The sequence below is a fragment of the Anneissia japonica genome, unplaced genomic scaffold (assembly GCF_011630105.1).
Source record: "Anneissia japonica isolate Jap-2015-1 unplaced genomic scaffold, ASM1163010v1 scaffold1859_len985614_cov190, whole genome shotgun sequence".
Classification (NCBI taxonomy): Eukaryota; Metazoa; Echinodermata; class Crinoidea; order Comatulida; family Comatulidae; genus Anneissia; species Anneissia japonica.
Genome location: NW_022694754.1, coordinates 630,315 through 656,373, shown reverse-complemented (window position 1 = coordinate 656,373; position 26,059 = coordinate 630,315). Strand labels below are relative to the sequence as shown.

The 26,059-nt window shown below is 32.4% G+C and overlaps 1 protein-coding gene across 5 annotated transcripts in view; it reads left to right on the top strand.

The window, feature by feature from the left end:
* Positions 1–26,059, top strand: part of LOC117101257 (calcium/calmodulin-dependent protein kinase type II subunit delta-like) — a 33,042-nt gene that overhangs the window by 1,482 nt on the left and 5,501 nt on the right. Inside the window, exons 2-16 of one of the 5 annotated variants that reach the window (XM_033241201.1) lie at positions 491–629; positions 2,872–2,974; positions 4,158–4,241; positions 4,581–4,675; positions 5,480–5,602; positions 6,836–6,919; positions 7,843–7,885; positions 11,097–11,123; positions 16,702–16,722; positions 21,122–21,235; positions 22,267–22,377; positions 24,370–24,447; positions 24,870–24,945; positions 25,207–25,301; positions 25,641–25,749. In XM_033241201.1, coding sequence (XP_033097092.1) covers positions 576–629; positions 2,872–2,974; positions 4,158–4,241; positions 4,581–4,675; positions 5,480–5,602; positions 6,836–6,919; positions 7,843–7,885; positions 11,097–11,123; positions 16,702–16,722; positions 21,122–21,235; positions 22,267–22,377; positions 24,370–24,447; positions 24,870–24,945; positions 25,207–25,301; positions 25,641–25,749 — 1,217 coding nt within the window. In that variant the 5' untranslated portion in view covers positions 491–575. The remainder of the gene's footprint in view (positions 1–490; positions 630–2,871; positions 2,975–4,157; positions 4,242–4,580; positions 4,676–5,479; positions 5,603–6,835; positions 6,920–7,842; positions 7,886–11,096; positions 11,124–16,701; positions 16,723–21,121; positions 21,236–22,266; positions 22,378–24,369; positions 24,448–24,869; positions 24,946–25,206; positions 25,302–25,640; positions 25,750–26,059) is intronic. The other 4 variants (XM_033241203.1, XM_033241204.1, XM_033241206.1 and 1 more) reach the window with 4 other exon arrangements.

Sequence of the window (26,059 nt, the reverse complement as noted above, 5' to 3'; positions counted from 1 at the left end):
TTTGCCAACTGCTTCAACAAGTGACTGGCCTCATTATAGGCCCAAAGCTGTATCCAAATGCAACCATCTTATTTTCCATACTGCTACTGGAACTACTAGGATGTATGCAGGGGCGCACCTCCCTCGGGCTCCCCTAGTTGCACTTCCTACCCCTTTCAAAATGTTTGAAGCAAAAAAGTCATGCTCAAGTAGATATAAATGACCACATCAACCTTATTTTGCTATTCAGCCGCTCCCCCTCCCCTTAATCATCAAGCCCCCACTTCACCAATGCCGGCCCCGCCCTCAACAGCTCCTCCCATTTAAAGACTCTTGATACGCCATGGTTGGAGCCAGCAGTTACTTCTGATGAGACAGGTTTACAAAGTAGAATTCAATATCGGATGGCGTGGTCTGCTAGTGCTTTCAATCTGTCTCTTATACACATCTAGATGTGTATAAGAGACAGCTTCTAGATACGCCACTGGCATGGAATATTCTCTTTTGTCAGGGTTACCGGTGGAGAGCTTTTTGATGACATCGTTGCGAGAGAGTACTACAGTGAAGCTGATGCAAGCCATTGCATACAGCAAATCATGGAGAGTGTAGAGCATTGCCATAAGACAAGTGTTATACATAGAGACTTGAAGGTAAGTTAAGCCCCATTCACACTATCAAATTTTATATGACAAAAGCATGTGACATGCCTAAAAATAGGCTCCCAGCGGGAGTGTGTGTCTACTACCTTATACAGGAGTTTTGTTTTTTTTATAGTATCTTATGTTCTTCAATATGCAGATGTGTGTATTATTGTAGTGTATCTGGATTTTTCATAAAAATTTTCTTTTATAACAATATTCTGTATAGGCCTGCTACTATATTACACTAAAAACGCTTTAAAAATGAGTAACTTTGGCGAGTTACCACGTTATGCCATTGATCACGAACAGTACTACCATGTTCTAGAGGGCGTCCATCAACTGATGGTAAAAGGCGTTCGTGGCGAACGTGTGCTGCGTCTCTACAATGCGTGTTGCGTTTCGAACGTAATTTTGTTCGAGTTCCGAACGCTATTCGATTGTCAATAGAGCGCCCCAACCTTGTGGTAGTAGTACCTATCATGCCTAAACCGGATTTACCCTTTTCCGCCATCTTTAATTGCTACATCATGACATAGTGTCTATGCCCACATTGGGGGCAGTAAACACAAAAATAATCATGATAACATCACATCATGACCATATATAAGCACTATCATCATGATCATATTCATCATCACCAGGAACATTGTAAGCATCAACATCTTTGCAATAATCTTTATCATCACTAGGCCTAAAAAAAAATTGTTTATGTTGCCCACACGCAGTGACATTTCAAAATCGGGGTCGGTCAGTCTGCATTTTTTTTTAAGCTACTGACTGAATACAAACTAAAAATGCATGTTTTAACAAGGAAATGGCAAATGTTCTTGAAAACTCAAAATAACATGATTTATGATATAAAGATTTATGAAGATGTTGTTCGTAACTTAAATGTTCGTAAATCAAGTGGACCTGATGGCATTTCAATTAAGATTTTCAAGGAAAGTGTAAAGCACTTTCCCCTCCCTTTCAAAGGTTATAGTCAAGTTCGATGTCATATATGTACCAAATTTTTGGAAAAAATCTATAACCTTGCCTATCGCTAAGTAACCAAAGCCAAAAGATATCAATGATTTGTGGCCTATCTTCTTAACTAGTGTTCCTATGAGATGTCTTGAAAATGTTGTTAAATGAAATATCTTTAAAAAATGTTGACTTTCAATTTGCGTATCCTCCTTATAGAAGTGTAGAGGACGCCGTTCTCACTCTTCGAAATGGCATTTATGAGCATTGTATTCATCGACTCTGCTAGTGCTTTCAATACAGTGCAACCGCATGTTTTAGCACATAATCGAGTCCTAACATTTTAAATGTAAAATTAATATGTCATAGTGAGTGTTGACAATTTCGACATAGTTATATTCTGTTGCAAAAAACTGTGAAATATTATAACAAAAAGTTAACTAGGACCTTGCTGCCCTTGTGTTAGAAGCTTAGGCAATTAATCTTGGATGGATAGACTCTGGTAGAACCTTGCCACTGAGCTGCAACAGTGTCAATTTTATGAAATACATAATTGGCAGATGCATACAAATATTTTAACTTTTCATATCAGAAGAAAATAAAATCTGTATTTTTGCAAAAAAGATAGCTGATCCCAGCCGTTGTGGTGCCAGGGGGTGGCAGGGTGGGCATTTGCTTTTTTGATTGCAAATCCCTAATATTGTGGTCTGAAAGCACATTTAGGACCAAATTAAGCCATAAAATCTCTCCCCATGAACCCTAACAGGGATTTTTTATTCCGGCCATTTTGGTTTAGACCCCTCTGTCGGACACGTCGGACCCCTTGTTGGAAAATTTCTGGTGCCACCACTGGATCCTAGATTTGGGTCGGTTGGACTTTTGGCAACATAACAGTTTTTTTTTTCTTTTTGGCCTTTGCAACAATCATTATCATTGTCGTCATCATTATCATCACCATTATTGTCATTATCATTGTAATCTTCATCATCATTGTCATCATCATTAGCATCTTTGTCATCGTCATCCTTCCTCAATGTTATTATAATCATCAATCGTCACTGTCAATTATTATCATTATCTTTGCTCCTGCCACTATCATTGCATCGTCTCTACATTGTCATTTCTTATCATCATAATCTTGATTATCAAAATCTTGATTATCAGAGAGTCTACTGCCACTGTCACAGCTGTCATTGTTTGTTAATATATTACATACCCAGTAACAATCATATTACTTTCAATAACATTTTTACTCATTTCTGTTTCTGTTTTATTTTCTCCCCGACAGCCAGAGAATCTTCTGCTGGCAAGCAAAGCCAAGGGGGCCGCAGTCAAGTTGGCCGACTTTGGACTTGCTATCGAGGCTGAAAATGATAAACCAAGCTGGTATGGTAAGTATGGGAATCTATCTACCACAATATTCAACATAGATTTAGGATGAGCTATTTCAATACAGTGTAAAAATTATGGAAGAGTGTAGATTGCAAAAGATTCTTTGTAATGTATTGATGGAGGTAGAAAGTAATCTAAAATGGAAATGGTTAATCACAAAAAAGATTTACTGTATTTTGTTAACAATAATGTTAATACTGATAGTTAAACAAACTAAATAGCATTAATTAAATGAAATATATTTAATGATAGGCTTGTTATGCTACCAATAACCGTATCAGAGAATTTGAAATAAAGTAGGGGTAATAATCGTTGAAGAGAATCACTAATGGGCACTGGCATAATATTGCTGCACATTGCCAGAGTTTTTGTTGATGCAGATCATATGCAATTCAGCACAATGACGCTGCAAGTTATGAGTTATTCTCCTACCTTTACCTTAGAATTTTTAGGAAATAGGTGTGATATCCAAGGGCAAAAAGAGCAAATGTCAAAAAGAGGTTTCCTATTGCCTTTTGTTATGCAAACCCGGATTTAAACTTTTTAAAAATCTTTTTACAGTGTGTCTTGCTTAATTAGTGCTGTATTGCCAATGCATCAAAAGTCAATTGATTAGATAAACTTTTACCCTTAAAGGTGTGCCTTCAAGGGTAAAAGTCAAAAAATAATATGTTCTGCCTTATGGAGTATAATGAACATAAAACTGATGGAAAAAAAAACCAGTAGGGATACTAAGGGAAAAAATACATCATAAAAAATGTTGCTATTTTCTGTAAAGTAAAGCCTGAAACCCTCTATTTTGGGCTCATATACAGTCAAATGAAAAGATTTTTCACACAACTAAAACCAATTCCTCATTATAAAACTTAAGTGACACTTAGTAATGGAGTAGCGCATAAACTCATCTTTATAATTGGCTTTTACTTCCATTTGACATTCAGGTTTAGGAGAAATTTACTATTTTATTTAATTTGAGAACTGATTTAACATACCCAGTTGTGTTTAAGTTCATCTATATTAATCAACACATGACAAAATGCAGTATAAGAAAAGTTGTAAAAGATGTAAAAGAATTATTTTTAAAATATGAAGTTTATTTTTATTAAATAATACACATTATAAGTCAGTCGTGACATCATTAACTGCAATAATTTCCACATAGTGTATGATAATTTTTCAAAGGATTTGCTGGAACTCCAGGTTACCTTTCTCCAGAGGTGTTGCGTAAAGAAGCATATGGCAAGCCAGTCGACATGTGGGCATGTGGTAAGTCCGTTAGATTTAAATTTGTACACCTGTCCAAGTGATAGTGGTAGTAGTGACAAGGTTTAAATATTAATAATCAAACATATATAATGCACTTTTTTTTAATTTCATGATCAAAAGGTTCAGGAAGTCTACCTACAGCTTTGTGCTCACTACCATTTTTTTTAATGGGACAAATTTGTGTTTGATGTACGCATATGAGCATGATGTGCCCATATGTGAGCATGATGGTGTTATATTATAATGATATAAATAATTTGAATTAAGCATTAGTATTTGAATAAAATGAATGAATTGCTAGACTTCTCTTTAACAAATTTAAAACAAATTTGTTTGCAGGTGTAATTCTGTACATTCTTCTGGTTGGATATCCACCATTTTGGGATGAAGATCAACAGAAGCTCTACAACATCATCAAGCATGGGAAATATGACGTATGCCTATTGAATAGAATTAATCATTTATTTTCTTAAATTTAACAATTTTAATTAAAAAAACTTTTCCAGATACGGGCTGGTAGTAGCTCCATTGCAGCACTACCCAGTGTTTTAAAATTGGCAGTACACTACCAAGAAGCAATATCCTGTTTTTTGGTGAATGAACTGGAGTAACAGATTTGTCAGAATTTATTCTGGTTTTTTTTGGAAATAGAAAAATTATCCAATGCTAAGTGAAACATTTGTCTGCATTGGTGGCAACTTCAGCGTGAATCCGGGGTCTCCTGGATCTCGCAGGAGTCTCCCCGGAAATCGGGATGACCTTCCGCACTCCCGCAAGCAGGCAAGAATCTGCTGGGAAAAACCCATCTCCCACAAATTCATAATATTTGCATGTTTTCAATATTTTATTATCAATTGTCTCATGGAAGTCAGTGCCAATGTGTATCATTGTGTACAGTAATAAAATTAAATGTGTTAACAAAAGTCATCCACTGCAGATAAGTGAAGGATTCAAAGGAAAGGGAGACAGCTAGCTCGGGTCTCTAACTTTTTCCAAATTATAAACAAAAATGTGGGGGAAAAAAATTATATTCTGAGTCATTTCTGACCATCTATAGGTGCCACCTCAGCACTTTGGTGGGCCTCAGGTGGTAGCCTCTGGTGTAAATCATTATATATAAGCAATACTGTAATAAGTTTTATTTTTTCTGTTGTGTCACCTGCCTCTGTCCCCTTCTTTGTCAATAAACCTTTAGGCTGCTGTTTTCCAAATATGTACTTGCTTTTCTTGGTCCACAGTACCCATCGCCAGAGTGGGATACGGTTACACATGAAGCCAAAGATCTTATAAACAGAATGCTCACTATCGACCCTAATCGAAGAATCACTGCGTCTGAAGCTCTGAAGCATGCCTGGATTGCGGTAAGCTACACACGTTTAATGTGAACCTCTTAGTAGCCTTAAGCCAGCACTCACTGCTTCATACGGCCATCACACGACAAATCCAACTTTCGTTATGCAAGTAAGCGCCAGACCACGTAACGCCTGCTGGTTGTCGATGGCAGTCTGAACGGATCATCATTTAAAACGATCAGTTGTGTACGTGTCGTGTTCTTCATAGAATCGCATCGGCTGATACCAATCGGGCACAGTGAGTGCTCGGCTTATATATAGGTATACAATGCCGAATGTAGATCTGATCAGTGTTTTATAGTTTTATTTATTTATAGCTATTGAAGATTGGTTGTAGTATTTGACTATTGTACTGTGAAGATAACAACTTTCAAGTGACAATAATTTGTTTATGTAACTTTGACCTAGTCATGTGCACTTGGAGACTACAAAAAATGTTCAGTTGTATGGTATTAAATAATATGTTCCTTGGTGAGCCTTCCATTTTGAATTTCATGTCAAGTAATGAGAATAATTTTTTTTTCTGTAACAACTAAAATATTAATTCTTGTTCAACGTTGCTATGAAAATCAGTTTATATTGTAGGTGTGCTATAAATGTAATTAAACTAATATATTTAAGGCAACATAAAATTTGAAGAAGATTAAATAAAAGCATGCTACAAAAGGTTGCTAACTGTTGCTCAACAATTACTTAAATTGGCTGCATCTCAAATTTCTAGAATTTGCAATGCATAGAAAATTGTCTTCATGTACCGTTAAGAGGTGTGCCTGAGCGTAGTTAATTGAGCATGGTTGTTTGGTGCACTTGGCGGAGCAAGCAGATTACCACCCGGGGTAATTGCTTTCATGCAAAAATGTAGCAATTAATCATGAAATGAGCGTTTTCTCACAGACAAGGGCGAGAAATGAATGTTAACATCAGCAGAAACGACGTCCTTAACCATGGATCAGTTTTGAAAACTTCTTGATCGTTTATGCTGTAAATTATCTGTTGACGTGTCTGTGGATCTATTTATTGACTATTTTTAACACTCTTGCTATAGATTTATATTTTGACTTCTAGTGGATCCATTTGACCAATTTAATGCTGTAAAATTTGACATTCTGATGGATCCTCTTTTACTGAGTAACACCATTGCTGAGTTTATTATGGAATAATTACTAAGTGGTTTAACATATAGAATGCTAGTTGAAGTAATTTGGTTTAATTCTACATTTACACTTTTCCGGTTGATTTTAGAATCGTGAACGTGTAGCCTCGTCCGTACACAGACAGCAGACCGTGGACAGTTTGAAGAAGTTCAATGCTCGCCGGAAGTTAAAGGTCAGTACACTTTATTTTTTAACATCGCTGCTTTCCTTATGTTTCAGCTGGGGGCCTGAAATGCAGTTGATCCTGTGTGCATTATGGCTCGTGTGCATGTTAAAGAATGCAGTACACTATTCAGAAAAGAGTAGGGGATTGTCTGATGGTGTAATGCTCAATCACCACCAGAAGGATCCCACTGGAAATAAGTCTTCTTCAAACTTTTGTGGGTTATCCTTGATGTTTAAACTGAATAAATAAATCCATCTATCCATCCAGCCAATATTATTAACAATGTGATTCTTCTTTTTCCTTATTTCTTACCCAATGCTTATTATTTTATCATATATTCATTCGTTATTTGTTGGTGGACATGCACATCATACACATCAATTAAAACACTGCATTAACAATACAGTATTCATGCACACTCTCGGCTATTACAGATTTATTTGCTGTTCCATTAAATGCTTAATTTATTACTGCTGAATGACAATGTTGGGAGTCTACATTTTGAAATATTTTAAAGACCATTAACATTAACAGGTGATGGTGATTTTTTTCAATGGCCCAACCGACCCAAAATCCTTAAAATATAAGAGCCTGTTTTTTCGGCATTGATGTGGTTACAATTTCACCATGAACCAAAAGCTATGTTGTTGACAGTGGTTGACAATGAATCCTAGAATTAGACCTTGGCCTGGGATCTGAATAATCCATCACATTAGTATTGGACTGTGGTAAAATTGCCAACTATATTACTCCAACACAACATTTTTTGGCCTAACAGGAAGTGATTAATTCTGGTAGTAAAGTAAATCATGATTACAAGGTGAATAGGGTTTACAAATTCTAACCAAATAAGCTATATATACCTTGTTGACTTTCCTTTTTACAGTATATAACCTTAATAAGTAATTGATTTTTTTTTACATTTTTAGGGAGCTATACTTACTACCATGCTGGTTTCCAAGAACTTTTCCAGTGAGTACACTTAAGTTACTGATTATTTCTTCACAATTCTGTCTTGCATTGCTTTGCTGGACATGACAAACCATGAATGCAATGTGTGTGATATGCATGTAAATAATGATGTTAAGCAAATCCAGACCCTTAGGTGGAGAAATACCTGAAAGCATGATCAAAATTATCCCTGTGTTGTAACCATTTTTCTCTCATGTTTCCCCCTTGCATTAGAGTCTTCCCTCTGTCATTGTATAAAATATGGTTATGCTGCCACCTATAATTTTGCCTTTTGTGTAGAATAGACACCCATTTTTATTTGGTGAAAATTTAAATTTTATTTTGGAATATTTAATGCAAAAAGGTTAGATATGATACTAAAACTTTTAAAATTTAATATAACAATGCCTTACATGAAGTAATGATAAAACGTAATTACTATATTTGTAGGCATTTTAATATTTTTAGACCTTTTGTTTAGAAGAGCAGAAGGAAGTCCTAAATACATTCAGTATAAAAAATTTTAAATAATGAATTATTATTAACGGCTCCACTGTCCTATAATCTTGGGATTTTAAGTATATAGCACACTATATGATTATTTGCTTTTTAAGAATTGTGTAAATATTGTTACTTTTAAAACAAATTTTGATAAGGATTTTTCTAATTTATAATTGATGCCTTTTGGAAGGAGGTGAGTGTGAATCCTATCTAAACCATTGTTTAATTTTTCTTGCTCCGGCTTTTTTAATCTTTTGTACTTTTTGTATTCAATTTTTGCCATAACCAAATTTCTGGGTCATTTTTATTCTCCTGGATTCTGATATTTTGCCATTATTGGTTTTTACTGTTGATTTCACTGTATGTATTCACTGTAAATAGTTGATCTTGTTTGCATGGCTAAGCGTCGTCAACAATTATAGTAAGGTCCGTCTGTTCCGACAGATTTAAACAAACTTTCAGGTTAAACTTTATCGAACCAGAAATTAATTTTTTATGTATATTTGCTTTGTTAATATCTTGTATATTTTATCTTAATTACTAATAATAAATTCTAATAATATTAGTAGTCATCACAAACTTGATAGTTCAACTAGTGATACTATTGGTTTATTAATTATGATTACCATTATTATTAAATAATTATAAATATTGGCTTCAATATGTTATATTTGCAAGAATAATTGAAATTAAAACAATAATCAGGATAATAAATACTGAAATATGTATTCCATAATGATAATAATTGTAATTATAAATGCATAGAGGATTTCAGTAGTATGCAGAATACAAAAGGATAAAATTATGATGAATTACATTAAATTATAATCAAACAATTAATAGGAATCTTATTTTTTCAATTGATTTATTAATAACAAGAAATTAAATTTAATAATGTAAATTTTACTAATATAATATGTCATATAATTTTCATATTATATTATGAATGAAAAAAATGAAGAATTAAATTTCAATTTTAAATGCAATAATTATTTTATAACTGCTCAACAAAATTCTTACAATTTTTTACTGGTTCTGATAAAGTTAATTGCTGTACCTTTTAACCTTTAACCTTTATACTAGAATAAAATTAAGAACATTTAGATTATCATTATCAAAGGTGCTATGATTTGTAATGCCAATTTCAGAAATAATAAAATATGTACCATAGTTCCTTGTATATAACATAAGCCCACCTATTCTTTATATCCAATTTTTTTGTACCAGGGTTACCCCGAGCAAAACCCAGGTTACCATTTAAAGGGGTAACTCCTGACATAAAAAAAAAAAAAACTAGGACTCACATGAAGTGCTCAAAACTTCAATTGAAAAATCGATCATTATTTATTTGTGTGGAAAGGTGATTCCTTGGGTATAGGGGCATTCCCAACAGACCAAGTTTTGTGTTTAAGGTGGGTGAGCTTGGATCAGAGGACTTATTGTGCATACTGTACTATCTACTACAAATGTAACATTTTCTCCCTAAAGTTTATACATCAAATATATATCCATATCAATACTTTTGGAGGATCTTAATATTGGATAGCAAAAAAATATTTTTGAAAAATATCATGTACAAATGTAATTTGAAAAAAATTCAATGTTGTCATGATTACAAATTAAACTTTGACCTTAGAAAAATCAATATCCTGCTTGTATTTCATAGCTCCTTTAAATGTGATTAATTTTATACATTCAACGGGCAACATAATTATGCAAATGAAAACTTGTCTGTTTGTAGATAGACTCAGTTTTTCAATATATACACTTGGGTTTTTCTTTTGACTTTTTGACATCTTTTTTTGGTCATTAGTAACCATGGTTATCTACCTGGTATGTTCCCTAAATCCTGGCATTTAAATTCCTGTTTTTACACAATTTGTCTTTAGTTTCAAATTTTGCACTTTTTACGATTATTATAATTATCCTGATTATGGTTAATTATTATTATCTCTATTATGTTTTATTATATTTTTATTATCACTTTAATTATTATCGATATTAAAAAATACATCTTTTTATCTTTTAATATTTCACAGAATTTACATTAGTAATTGCAGAATTTACATATTACTATTTACTACTTGCCTTTAATGTTTATTGCCTTTAACTTGTATTTTAATTGCCTTGATAATACTATAATCATATTCAAATTTCCATTATGTTTTTTGTGTGGTGTTTTAATTATAACATTTGTTTATTAGTTAGTTACAACCCCAAGCTGGAATTATATATAAGCTGATAACTATTTATAATTAAAAGTCAAAATTATTGTTCCTTACATTTCTAAAGGTTTAGATACAAGAGAATGTTATTATGTAATACCATTATCTCCAATTATAATAATGTTTCATCCATTCAAAAACATAATTACATTTATTTTATTAATTACAATTTATATTCTTGTGTAAGGAATAGAATTACCTTAAATTATTTTAAACCATTGAAATGCTTATAATTTCTAAATTAATATAATTCTTTGCTTGTGATTTTAAACATAATCTTTGTTGAAAATCCAAAATTTATACATATTTAAATTATATTATATGTTTAAGTTTTATTAAGCGTGCGATTTAAATTGATAGTGAATAATTATTTAATGTAGACTTTTAGACAGACCTTGCTGATAAACAGTGCTGCACTATATGTCATCCTTGTTTGCTTTTGTCATAATTTCTGCCTGAATCATTCGTTTTCATGTTTGTCCAAACATTCACTCGTCTTTCCACAGCTTTCCGGGAGAAGAGCCAAAGTCAAGGTAGATGTTGCCGCTTGACTTATTTAATTTCCTTATTCATTCATATTTTTACTTCAGTTTTTTGGGGTTTTCTTTCTTTCTTTCTGTTTTTTTCGGGATCGTTTTGTTTGACTGGATTGGACAATGTCATGAGAAACAGGTTCTGATGTAATCACATTTGGATTTTAGAATATGGTTTGAAAAATGACAACTTAAACTGGGACATATATGCACTCTCATTTTTGACAGTTGTCCATTTACAGATTTTTAATTTAATGTTAATTACTTTAATAAATTTCACTTTTTTGTAATTTTACCCTTTTACAAATTTATGTTCCTTAAGCCCCGTTCAAACTATCCAATTTTATTTGTGAAAAACATGTGACAAGCCTAAATATAGTCATGATGACATCACATCATGACAATATATAGGCACATCATGACCATATATGGGATACAACAGTTTTTATGAAAGGAAATTTGATAGTGTGGACAAGACTTTAAGGTCTGTTCAGAGTATCTATATTTATGTAGTAAATCCTCTGACTTAAATGTGATATTATTTCCTATATATCACAGATATTTTTCACAAAAAAACTTAACACCTGTAAAATGGACAGAGCTATGGATATCTGTTAACTGGCAACCCGAGCCAGGGACCATGTTCGCCATCCCAATTTTCAACTGATAACCACTATAAGACCAGGTGTTTAATACAATTTTCATCTGATATCCACCAAAAGCCCAGGTGTTTACTACGTCCACCTGTTTTCTATTGACATTGTCCAGCTTGGATCTTTCAGCTGCCTGCCTATTATTAGCCTCAAACACCTGCTTGAAATGGCTTCATCATAGTAGCATATAGAATGTTTGCTGCCAGCTTTTATTGCATATCTCCATGAGATCTATCATGAAGTGCACCCTCTTGTGATTCTGTTTCTCATCTTTACTCCACTTGGACTTGTACTACTCTTTATTGACTGAAATATACTTTTGATTAACAATGACTCATAAATCTATCAATTTCTTTCATGAAAATGAAGATTTATGTGAATTAATGAATATTGAATATGGATTGGATGCATATATGCCAAATTTAAATTTATTCTAATCCAAACAAGTCATAAATTGGTGCATTTTGTATATCTCTATGCACCAAATATGAGGAAATTCACTGAAAACTGGAACAAATATATTGGCTTTGTTTTTGTTAACCTCATTTGTCAACTACATGTCATATAAATGTCATTGTCAAGCCAATACGGTAGTCAAGTTTGAGCTTGCAAAATAATAAAATGATAGATTTATGTTTTTGTCAAAAGTCCATTTTCTGCCAATGGTTAAAATGCAAGTTTATAACCATTATACATTTTGGTATTTGCTCATGTTAAATAATAGTCAGTTAGTACTCTTTTCCTATCTTTATTATAGAAACAATTTGTATATATACTGTTATATATCTATGCACTTTCCATATATGAGACACATTAAATGTATATACATAAATAGATTATATTAATGCATTTATATGTGTATAATGTCAATGTTTTAACTTATTTCAGGCATAAAACCAATTCGTTGTGTGTTCCATATACATAGACACAGTTCCACAAAAGTGAAATTCCTATTTATGTATATACTATATGTGTAAAAGCAGTTCCCTAGAAAATTCCTTGATACAAACCTATGTATTTTTCAGAGCTAGTGATTGTCAAAAATGTCATTTGACCCTTGTGCTAGAAAATGTTAATATTTGACCTAGGCTTGGCTCAGGCACAAATGCAAATTGGGATCAAAACAAGGCTTTAGATTAGAAAATCAAAATGTAATAATTAGAATAATAAATGAAATGTTCTTGTTAATTAAAAGTCTTTAATAATTACTATCGAAACATATTGACAGTGTGATTCATGTATTTTAGTAAGTTTTGTATTATTCGAATTTCCTCATCATTATCATCATTATCATCATCATCATCATCATCATCACCATCAGCAGCAGCAGCAGGCTGTCAGGCCTCCAAACTCTATTCTTGTCTATTCTTCCCCAGATTTTCCCAGTTAACTCCAAGCTCTTTCTGGAAAGGTCACTCGATCTCTTGTTTTGGTCTTCCTCTTTTCATATTTTATTTAAAAATATGCACCACTTTAATGGTTTAATGAATTTTATTTATTTAAAATTACTTTAATTGGGATTTTTTGTCCTACCTGAGTCTAGCCTAGTTATAGTTTCCCCCTTATAGAAAATGTATGGTGAGCAAAATATTTGATATGAAATTTATCTCTACCTTGTTTTTGTTGTTTCTATGTGCTGTATAAAGTAGAGCAATAGGCCTACATGTATCCATTATCTATTACTGATTCCCAGTTTTTGTACATTACCAGATTTACCCTTAAAAATGTTTCCAGTAGAATCCTTTTTGATGTTTATTTCCATTTTGGCTGTTGAAGGCCATTTTTATGTTTGTTTTGTGCCAATCACTCCTTTGGTTATCTTAATACTTCAAAGATGAAATTTCATTTTGTTGTAAATATAAATTAAATCATTAATTAGAATTAATTCAGTTTAATAAATAGTATTCTAACAATTGGAAAATGATAGGTTCGATTTGGCCTAGATAATCGGTTGATTCAATTAGCCTCTTATTATAATATAGATTTTCTTTATACCTTTTTTTAGAACTTTAGCTTTTTAAGAAAGTATAATACATACTCCAAGTATTGAAATACACGCCATCGTGTTGGGATTCAATATTTCGACATTAATTATGTCATCATCATTCCTGATCAGTGGACCTTTCGGTTTAGCTTTTTACATTACCATTAAGATAAAAATTAATTGGGTGTTGAATTATGGTTTGTGTAGGAGGCATTCCATCTTTACGTCTATTGATTTGTCCTCAAATCATTCTGTTTTTTATTATTTGTTATTTCACTAATAATTGCAATGTAAACATGTTGCTTTATAGTTACACTTTTTTATTTACTATACTAAAAATAATCTGGTAGTTTCTAACATTGTAAATGATGTAGCATACATTTACAATTTTCCACATTGTTTTACTATCAACAGTGTCACTTGGAATTCATAATAGTATTGTTAAGTCATTTTGGTGCCTAGGCAGTGAAAGTTACCCATATCATAGTGTTCAACATCACTTTTCATCCCTCAATTTAACATACAAATATCACAGTTGCTATGGAGACATGGTTAGTATAGAAACATTGTGGCTGCTATGGAAATACCATAGGTTGTTATAGGTACATCATGGTTCCTTTGGATACATGTACCCTGCATTTACTGTGCAAGCAAAACCATTTATTATAAATTCTTTCTGGATTACTGTAGTACAAAAGATGCGTTTTGAAACCCCCTTTGGTAATTGGTAGTAAAGTCTGGATTCATCATACAATGCAGCCCAACGGAATTTATTGTTGGAGACCTTTTAGGTTGTTGTTAGAATGTTAAACATATGTAATATTCTATGACACAACTCCACGACACAGACATGTCACGTCAGCATTTAACTCAAACAGACCAAACACGACAACAAATAACGTTAGGCTGTGTCGTACGACACTGTCCGAGTTGGCGTTTAGACCCTTGAGTCAAACTCATTCTGACTAACAAGCTTGTGCTCTGACTTTTAATCTGGTTATGAGAGATGTTCCAGTTCCAGTACCTCGCCATTCAATATGTTCAATCAGTACACTCGCATCGTCTTCTATTTTTTGGTCGGTTCACACTAATATTAATAAACACACTAATATTAATAAAATATCACTTTCTTTGTAACAATTTTTTATATTATTAAACACCTTTGGTGTTCACCCCTAAATTTATTATCATATTGATTTTTTTCATTCTGTAGCTGGAGCCTCCAACCAAAAAGGTCTGGATAAGGCAGTCTGTGTTGGTCTTTCTGAATTTTCTTGTCTTGTCCTCCATTTAGATAGTGTAGATTGCTTATATATTCTGTAAGCAAGGTGTACATACAAATATGTGTATATATGCTTGGTTGTAAGTATTTTAATATGGCTAGTGTCTTAAAATTTAACTATTTTTATATTTCATTCAACTAAACCTTACTGCCAATCTATTTGTCTTCCTCAGGTGTAAGCCCACCCTATTCAAGCCCACACTGGGTATAAGTAGTACCTTAAAGCCCCATTCCCGGCAAAATTTCACTAAAAACTGACTTTTTTTTAGAAAATATGCATTTGCATTTCTGCAATTATTATAAATCATGGACAAATATTGGCATGGCATGAATCTTAGTTTTACTTAAAGCCCCATTCCCGGCAAAATTTCACTAAAAATGACTTTTTTTAGAAAATATGCATTTGCATTACTCCAATTATGGAAAAATATTGGCATGAATTTTAGTTTTACGCAAAAGAATAAATAAAATGAGAAATACAGACTATTTCTCATAAAATATTACCATTTTCTCGACGAATTCATCGTTACTAGGCAAATTCAGAGGTTGTAGATCGCATCCACTGGAATACTCTCGCTTTTATGTATACTTTATACAGTCAATAAAGTGCGCCCTCTCTAATGAGATTACTTTTTGCACTTCGAAACTCGCACAATGCGGTCGTTCGGTTAGGCTGAGATATGTTTATTTAAGGTCAAAATCTCAGTCAGAATCAGTTTTTTAACATATTTGAAATAATTCCTATGAAATATTATATTTCACAAGCGTCAATACTAGCAACGGAAAATATCATGTCGGCCGTTTTTATGTGTGATAACAGAACCTAAAATCGAGGTAAGGCTAGGCCTAGCCAGCCAGCGTGGGATAGGCTAATGTTTTCGGCGCCTACGATTCAGTCTCCACCAGAAGCTGTCTCTTATACACATCTAGATGTGTATAAGAGACAGTATATACAGTATGTTTAATATATTCATATACACTATTCTTTATACATACATACTCTACATTTTTTTATTAATATTTTACCCTACTTGCAGTTCTGTGGCATATATTAGTCAGAATATCCTACTGGTCATTCACTATACATTTCCAGATGCTCAATATATATAATAAATCTATAAGTTGTATGCATCATGGAGGTATTATAGTAAACTATAATACCTCCATATGTTTGTATGCATTTTCTCTACTGACAATAATATTTTAATCCAAGTTTCCTTTTCATCTTTTAATGTTTCCTCTTTTGAGGATTTCCAATTATAAGATTAATTATCTAGCAAAATACATTCTTCCTTTTCCATCTGTTAGTATTTTATCTTGTTTAGTAAATAAATAGTTCTAGAACCTTGTCTCATTATTTTTAAGTAGTATTGTGTGAATTGAAGTTTAAGTGGTTCAATTTATTCAAATTGTTTTAGGGAAATTACACCTTTTCCCTTGGTTTTAATTTTATTATTATTATGAGTGTTGTACTAATAAGTATTGTGAGTTTTATTTTGTGAATGAAACCAATTTGTGATTCTTTTCATTATGATTGTTTTTTAGGATTTCTATTGTAATTTATACATATAGTATAATAGTAATACAGATAACAAATTTAAAAACATAAGAGTTTATTGATAATTATTTATTTTTCTTTCTTCTGTGGAAATTGTGTAGGTGCTGTTCAAGCGAAAGCAGGTTAGGCACGCCCCTGAAAATGCATGCAATTAATTTTTTATTTATTCACCAACTTTTTGACACCTGCATTGTGCATATGAAGTGTTATGCAAATGAAGTGTTATGCATATTTTTGATTTTAATGAATTTTACTGGTTAATATTTTGACTCATGCATGGTTCCATTTTTATAAATTTAATGTTTATATATTTTGGTTGCTAACTAAATTTATAATAATTATTAATTGTTACTTAAATATGATTTTATGCATAATCTATTAAGGTATGTCAAAGGGTTGGTTGAGCTTGATGGTTTTTTACTTAAAACCTTCTTTAGCATTTGATTTATAATCTGTTTTTGGCTAGTATTCAAATTCCTTTAAATGTATACACTTACAGAATTATTTTGCCTTATTGCAGAAAATAGTTGTTTCAGTTTTTAATAACAATAACCCATGGAATGAAACTTATATGCTTGAACACTTTCTTTCGAGAAGAATAAGTAAAGTAATAGTAGAGCACTGTCTTCCCATTAGACATTTAAGCCATTCATCTGTGCACTTTAAAACTGACTGATCTAGAACTTTTTTGCTGGGCTGACATATGTAGCACACAAGGACCTACAGTCTGAAGAGGGCGGAACTTGGTCAAAAGAGGAAGGTTGTGGGGTGTTCCATTTCCTATTGTAGGTATATTGGGGCATAGCCCCCCTAAAATCTCATTTTAATCTCTTATCTAAATGGTTCACACTATTGTTAGTGACTTTTGGCTGCCCTTTTTGCCATCCCTGGATCCACTATTGACACCCTCGAAGTTTATCTTCCATCTTCAGTCTCCACCAGAAGGGCTCTATTGGGACACTTTTATGACTTATCCTTAGTGAGTTTCACAATGAAGAAAACCAATCAACCATCTTTATGTCGTTATAATATTGCAACCATGATTTAGCGATGTGTGTACAGCTATAGAGGATGTGAACATAGTGTAGATGTTTGAGACTTAAAAATTATAGTAGAGTTTTGTGTAGTGGGATCAAAATAGATTTACGGTAACATTAGATTATCAGCAATCACATGCTAGGAGCAGTAATAGAAGACAAACAACACTTTACAGTCTAACAAATTTTATAAAATAATAGGCCTAATTTTATATACCGTAATACCACAAGCTATTGTGTATTAGACATATCAGTTTTTTTGCTGTGTTGCATCGTTCATGTAATAAACGATTGTAAAGGTGATTTTAGATTGTTTAGAATGTTTTATGCTATAATTTTTATATATAAACTCATTACTATTTCTATAGTATATCATCAATAATGTATTTTTTTTATTACATTACTAATATATTACATCTAGGCCTATTAATTAGTAATGATCTAACATGCAGATAAGTTGGTTTTATTCCCTTATTTTGAAATTTTTTAGTACTATAATTATATAGGTAAAAGGTCATTTATCTTCTTCATTAGTGTTAGTTCAATTTTAGAATTTCAAAAGTCTACATTTTCAAATTTTATTTTGTGGTTATTGTCAGTGTGGTGTTTTCTGATTATCTTGGTTGAAGTCTTTTTATATATCGTTATATATTTTTGTATATCTTTATAATCAGCGATGGATCCAGGTAGAGAAACATGACTTTAGAAAATTCTAATTTCTTTACTAATAAAGATTCAAAAACAACTCCTGTGTTTTAGAAACCTGTATCCATCACTGAAATTGTGTTTTAACTTTTGCTGTGGGGTTTTTTACAAAGTGTTAGTGACAATTTGTTAGTATTTAGATGTTTGATTCTTAAAATAATATAAGTTTATATAATACTATATTTACTGTGTGTCCTTTCCTTGGTATTTTTATCTGATAATGGTAAGATCAGTTTTAAGTATATTTTTTAAGAATATAAGATAAAAAAAACTAAAAAGAAAAATACAATATAATATATTAAAATTTATCTCAATTAAATTGATTTTCAATTAGAAAATGGTCGGCTATCCACTACCTAAGCCTCATATAGAGCATCAATAGTCCCAAATGATCAACCATATATTCCCCAATCCTCATATAGAGAGTTGGGTATAGAGCACCAAGTGTATTATATGGTCAGCTCTCCACTAAAGCCTCATAAAGAGACTTGGGATAGAGCCCCAAGGGTCCCAAATGTCCAGCTGTACATTCCCCAAGAGCATCAAGGGTCCCAAATGATCAGCTCTTCACTACCTAAGCCTCATAAAGAGACTTGGGATAGAGCCACAAGGGTCCCAAATGTCCAGCTCTACATTCCCCAAGAGCATCAAGTGTCCCAAATGATCAGCTCTTCACTACCTAAGCCTCATAAAGAGACTTGGAATAGAGCCACAAGGGTCCCAAATGTCCAGCTCTTCATTCCCCAAGAGCATCAAGTGTCCCAAATGATCAGCTCTCCACTACCTAAGCCTCATAAAGAGACTTGGGATAGATCCTCAAGGGTCCAAATGTCCAGCTCTACATTCCCCAAGAGCATCAAGTGTCCCAAATGATCAGCTCTTCACTACCTAAGCCTCATAAAGAGACTTGGGATAGAGCCACAAGGGTCCCAAATGTCCAGCTCTACATTCCCCAAGAGCATCAAGTGTCCCAAATGATCAGCTCTCCACTACCTAAGCCTTATAAAGAGACTTGGGATAGGGTCCCAAATGTCCAGCTCTTCATTCCCCAAGAGCATCAAGGGTCCCAAATGATCAGCTCTCCACTAAGCCTTATAAAGAGACTTGGGATAGACCCACAAGAGTCCAAATGTCCAGCTGTACATTCCCCAAGAGCATCAAGGGTCCCAAATGATCAGCTCTTCACTCTCTTAAAATAACTTATTGCAACCCGAGGGTCCTCATAAAGAGACTTGGTTATAAAATATTAAGGTTTATCCAATGATTTGGTTAATTAAGTGGATCTTCTTTGTTTTTATAGTGTGGAAACAAAGCCATACCACATTATTAGTTTCACATCACAGCAATATCAGGATGCATTACACTAGTTGCGATGTCAAATGATATTGAATAATGTACATTCTTGGAATGAAAGATAAACAGTTATTATTGCATATATATATATATATATGTGTGTGTGTGTGTGTGTGTGTAGGGTCTATATATATATATATATATATATATATATATATATATAGACATATTGAAATGATTTATATATTATATAAGATTATTTAATTATGAAATTTATTTATTATTTATTACGTTTACATTTATTTACGTTTTTAATTTTTTGTCTGCAAAACAGCAAAAAGAATATCTAGTAAGTTTTCCATTTAGTTTTTATTTTGTTGTTAGTATTTTTTGTTTATGAAGAAGCCTTCCGTCCTAGCTATTTTTATCTTTTCTTATTGTGGTGACAGTTCCTGCTTGTATAATATGCTATTTATATATTGTTTGTTTAAAGTAAAGCAAATTGCAATTATTGTATATAATTTTTTTTAATGGAAATAAGGGATTTGATTTTAAGTATGTATTGGAATTTAACTGGTTTCCAGAAAGATCAAATAGTGTATTTGAGAGTTGAATTTTACCTAATATTTACTTTATAAATTTCATGTGAAGGATGTGTAAAAACCTTATTTTATATATACACCATTTTAGCTAAATTTTAAAAAATTTTAGAAAATTTCCAATAACCTGGCAACTACCACTGGGAGACATCCAGAGCCCTAGCAATTTTGCTGTACGTACTTTCCAATGTTTATCTGTCCTGTGACCAGTGAATGACTTTCTTGTTGTAGGCATGATTTCGCCTTTGTTAGTCTTTGAAAATAAAATGCCAAAAAAAAAATAGGGGCACATAAAACATGTTTTTGGTTGTAGAATACTCAAAAGAAGATATGTGTGTGTGGAAAAAAGAAAAATTTGCGGACAACAACGCGCTGTGGCTGGATGTCCCCCCAGTAAAAAGTTGTGCGACCCGATAAAATGGTGTGTACTGAAATATATAGTTGTTAGGATTATTTTTTAAAAGGTTCACAATTCTCAGTTAAAACATGAAGTATTTAAGTTATTTTTTTGAATAAGCATTTAATTTTTTCCTTCAGCTCTACTAATGGCTTTGGGTTTTGACTTGTGCGTTATTTTAGTGTACAAAGTGTTATATTACTTATGTTTAGTGATTTTTTAACATAGAATAGAACTGCTGTAATATTTCTTGGTATAAGTCTGTGTAACAACTTTTAGCTTATGTTTTTACCCTTTGTCCATTATTTTTTTGTGTTTTATTAACCTTTAATATCCAACTCCTTTATTCATCAGACTTAAATCTGTATTGCAGGTTTTTTTGACTTGTTCAGATTTAGTGTAAGTTAATAGAAAAAGTTTTATATTATTCTAATAACTTTTCTGTTGCTTTAAATGTATATATTTCTTTTGGTGTTATTTCCATTAAAAGCAAAACCTCAAGCAAAGCAAAGTTCGGAGGTCGAAAAACGGCCACAAACAGTGCCGCCATCGGCTATACCTGATCCAGAAGTGTTACAAGCCTTTAGTCATTTAGCAGCCCAAGGTAAAATCGCAATTAAGTGCTGTGTTCACCAGACTTGCTGTGTCAGTTTTCTAATAGCCTAGTCAGGGAGATGTTTTTCAGTTGTGGGCCTGAGAAAGAAAAGCACATAATTTACTCTAGCTAGCAATGCCGCTTAATGCCTCAGATATATATATTGGATGATCTGACAAATTTTCCAAATGATATCCACTGAAAACTCATCAAACGAAACAATATACTAAATGCTAGTGAAAGTGTTGTGTTTTGCAAGCTGTGTGTTATTGTTTTGCCCACCCATTCAAGACCACCTTTGAGACTTGATTAGAGGGGTAGCTTTGTGCTGAAAGATTAAAAATTGTTAGTTGAAAAAGTAGTCTCAAATTAGGTCTTAAATCAAAGGTATACTGTTATCATTTGGGTAATTCTGATTCATTTGGTTTTCTTTTGGTTATTTCCTTTTCATTTGGTATTTTTTTATAACAATTGATTCATATAAATTATTTTAATTGCCCTAAAGAAATTTAGATGATTCTTTTTTTTACAATTTTTCACTGCACTATCCAATTAATTTGTTACCAAATGCCTGAGCTATTTAGATAGGGTAGAAAACTGTAGCATTTTTTGTTTTTTGAAGATAATAATAGAGTCAGTTAATTCTAATTTGGTTTTTTCTGATGCAAATTTAGTTTTTGAGGCATGGTTACAAACTTGATTGAAGGCCTATTGAATTTTTAAATTTAAAACATTTTAAAATTAGGGCCTACCTATTTTTTTAATCATATTTTGTAGAGAAAGTTTTTGAATTTTTCATTCCTTTGGAAGATGGCAATGTTGTTAGCATAGTTGTTTCCTTGTTTATTTAAATTAATTTTAATAAAATATGATATCTTGCTTATTATTTTTTCAAGATTTGACGTGTGATTTTTAAATTTAATTTAAACCAGTTTTGATAGCATTTTTAGGAAACAGCATTGTCTCTAACCACATTAATTTCCTCTGTTATTTAAATTATTTAAAAACAATTTTTTCCTTGTTATCTTCTCCATCAAAAGTAAAACCTCAGGTAAAGCAAAGTACTCAGGTTGAGAAACCGCCTCAAACAGGACTTCCAAAAGCTCCAGACCCAGATGTTTTACGTGATCTTAGTCAATTAGCAGCACAAGGTAAAAATATAATTTGCGTGCTGATGTGGGCACAAGGCTTGTCGTGGGATTTGTTTGATCTTATTCTCAATTGTAGGCCTTAGGTCTTAGATTAACAAAAAAGCCTAGCATTGATACTTAACACACTAGTTAAACAAATGTAGAGAGAAATACTACTACTTATTTCAGCCATATTAATAAAATTAATATAAATGATTTATTGCCAGAGCACAAATTTGGATGGTTATTTTCGCCTTGCCCTATAATCTCCTGATTTATCAAACATTATTTGATTAGTAGAGCTCTATTTATTTAAGTGGAATATGCAAAGTAATACTGATATGGGATTTTTGTTTTCGCATTATTTGTCTCTAAGTATGCATACTGTAAACATTTTCACAAGCACAATATAACTTAAGACATTAACTAGTAATGCTTTTGAATTTACTAGGACTAATTTGTAAATCCTATGTTGTAGAATTACGTCTTCATTGCAGTTTTATTAGGTCTTGTGTCATGAAATCTTACTAAAACATATCTTAAAATTTGGCTTCTGCTAAGTTGGGACCCATGTCAGAAGACAGTCAACCTTCAACTGTAGTATTATTATAATATTTTAAAACATGTTGGTTCTTGGGTTTCTCAATTATTATATTATGACTAATAATATATTTTGTGTGTGTATTTTTGTCAGGGGCGGTACAAACAAGTTCTTGGCTATTGTACTTCCCCTGTTCCATACAGGTGTAATTCGTACTTTAGGTGTATTGTGTCTCTTGAATTAAAACTTCTTGTATTGTATTATAGTAATTTTTTTTTAATTAAATTTTATTAAATTTATATCTCAAATGATATAATCCCAAGTACCGTATTATTTTTAACTTGAGTTTCCTCACATTTTTTTTGTTTATTTATTTATTATTTTTCATAATACTGTAATTATATAAATTTTTATTGTAAGTTTAGATGTTGCTATGAACAAAAGATTTGTTCATTTATTTCCTATGCAACAGTTTTGTCTTTATAAGCACATGTAGTACAGTTAACACTTTCTGTATGCTCAGAGCCTTTTCTGCTTTTTTAGTAACACTTTCACGCTCTGCAAACAATACTAACAATTTATATTTAACTAATATTCTTTTTAAAAATTTATTGCGGTAAGTATAATAATAATATTTATTCGACAAATACAGTATACAGAAATGAAACAACTTGGTTTGCCCAGATAGTGCATTGGGCGAAAGCTTGAACAGGTTTTGCTGCCTATCCTTCGTGTATTATGAAATACAATAGTATAATCTGAAAAATTAATCAGATACATAAAAAGGTATAGAATGCTAAACTAATTCATGTTAAAAAAAGAGGTAAGAAATTCATTATAGCATCATTTCTTTTAAGAGCTTTAACATTAGTAGTAACGGAGCTACTGTGACGGGAGGTGTCCAATTTTCTCTGGGGCTCACCCATTTAGTAGTGTCACCCATTTAGTAGTGTCACCCATTTAGTAGTGTCACCCATTTTGTGCCCTTCTCATTTAGTGTTCTCTCTTATTTGGTCCCTTGTATATACATTCTGTTATTTAATGCCCGTGCCCTCACTATTTAGTTGTCTCTCCCATTTAGGTACTTTATTAATAATGGAGACCTTACCAATTTTGGATATATTTATGATATCAACAATTAAATTTAGGGTCTCACTGGCATCTCAACCAATTAGGAACTACAATTTTGTGTCTCACCAATATAGAGGACCTCATTTGTGTCTGACCCAGAATGAAACCTCACCTACAGAGTTTTAGTGAAATGAAAATATAATGTATATACTACCAGAATGCATAATTGAAAGCCTTAACCCATAGTAAAATTTTCCCTCTAAGGTAAGTAAAAACAGAAAAAGTGTAGAGTAATAACACTGAAAAATGTGTTTAAAGTTCTATTTCAGGTTCTATTTCTAATCATATTTTTGTATCAGTTTTTAAGGAAAATGATATTAAATAAATGTTTAACTCATTAGCTGGAAGATCATCCAAGAAAGATGACGGCATCAAAGAATCCTCAGATGGCAGCACAATTGAAGATGATGATGTCAGAGGTCAGGCTCATTTAAATGTTGTTTATAAACCAATCACCATTCAGCTACAGAAAATTAACCAATAAGCAACATGACACAAATGTACATAGGTATATTTTATGCAAGCTAATTAATTACAGACTTTTGGCTGCTAGCTCCAACAGCCTTGATCGCACAAATGTGCCGGATCCAGAAATTTAAAATAGAGGGGGCTCAGGAAGGGATTTTCATGGATAGAGGGTCCACCCACCTCATCCCCAAACAAGAAAATGTATTATTATTGCACCGGAAATGGCACTCGCCATTTTTTATAATTTTGAAGAATTTTGGGTGGGCTAGTCATTGGCTGGCTCGGCCCCATTGAGTCCGGCACTGGTATTGAAACATCATCTTTCATACTTCAAAGATTTGAATCATAGACAGCTTTTTTTTTTTACTTTCAGCTCGCAAACAAGAAATTATCAAGCTTACAGAACAAATTATTGAAGCAATCCAAAAGGGAGATTATGAAACTTACACGTAAGTTAATAAAGAAGCTTTACATCTCAATTTCTGCAGATGCGCTATTCCAGTCACTTTCCTGGTATGGCCATCAGTGCAGTCAGGTTGACACATGGCCAATGCGTACCTCACAATTTGGTGTTGACGAACCTTGTCCACTTAAATCATGGTGGGATGGCATGTTGTGAGGGGGAGTTTTAGAGATTCAGAAAAGCTCAATATGTAAAATATTAATATTTTCATTTAAGTAAATTATTTGTGAACTTGTACATTTTGCAGCCAAATTTGTGACCCCCATTTGACCTGCTTTGAGCCTGAGGCTTTTGGAAACTTGATTCATGGCATGGATTTTCACAAGTTCTATTTTGACAATGGTTAGTATATGTTTTTTGGCTCTAGCTTACAATTAATAAAATGCACTTGTTTTTCTCTGCTCTTTTAGATACTGAGTCAATAACACAAAATGAGTTCTAGTTTCTGGGCTGTATTCCTAATGTTTTTATTTTACATTCAGGGATAAAGTCCATGGTTACAATTTTGGGTTCATCCTTGATAAAAGAAAAATATGTTGCCAACAAAAAATATTGACCATATATTCCTAGAAATTGTAGGTTGGTTGGGCAAAGGGTAGCACAAAGTTTTGTTCTGGCCTAAAATTAACATCACCATCAGCCACATCTTTGTCATAAGTTTGTTTCTTGTTTTCTTTTTAGCAAATAAAGGTAACAAAGCACGTAATACTATTGTAAATCCTTATGTTCACCTGATCGGAGAAGATACAGCAGTCATAGCTTATGTACGACTTACTCAATTTATTAACAGGTATGTTTGCTCTTAATATTCCCATTTATTTTTATGTATAAATTGTCTGTATTCAATTCTCAAAAAACCCTAAATAGGTTTGATTATATTTTCATAGTTCAAAAGATCAAATTTGATGTTTTGCCCTACCTGATGTGTTATTGTACTGAATATTCAGTATATTCCCAAATACTTGCAAACTTGTTTCAGTACGATAACATGTCAGGTAGTGCAAAACATCACAAAGTTGATATTTCCTGATGCAAAAACATCGAAATAAGATCAAAATTGGTATCAGCTTTCAAAAAGACAATGATTAAAAATATTTGCT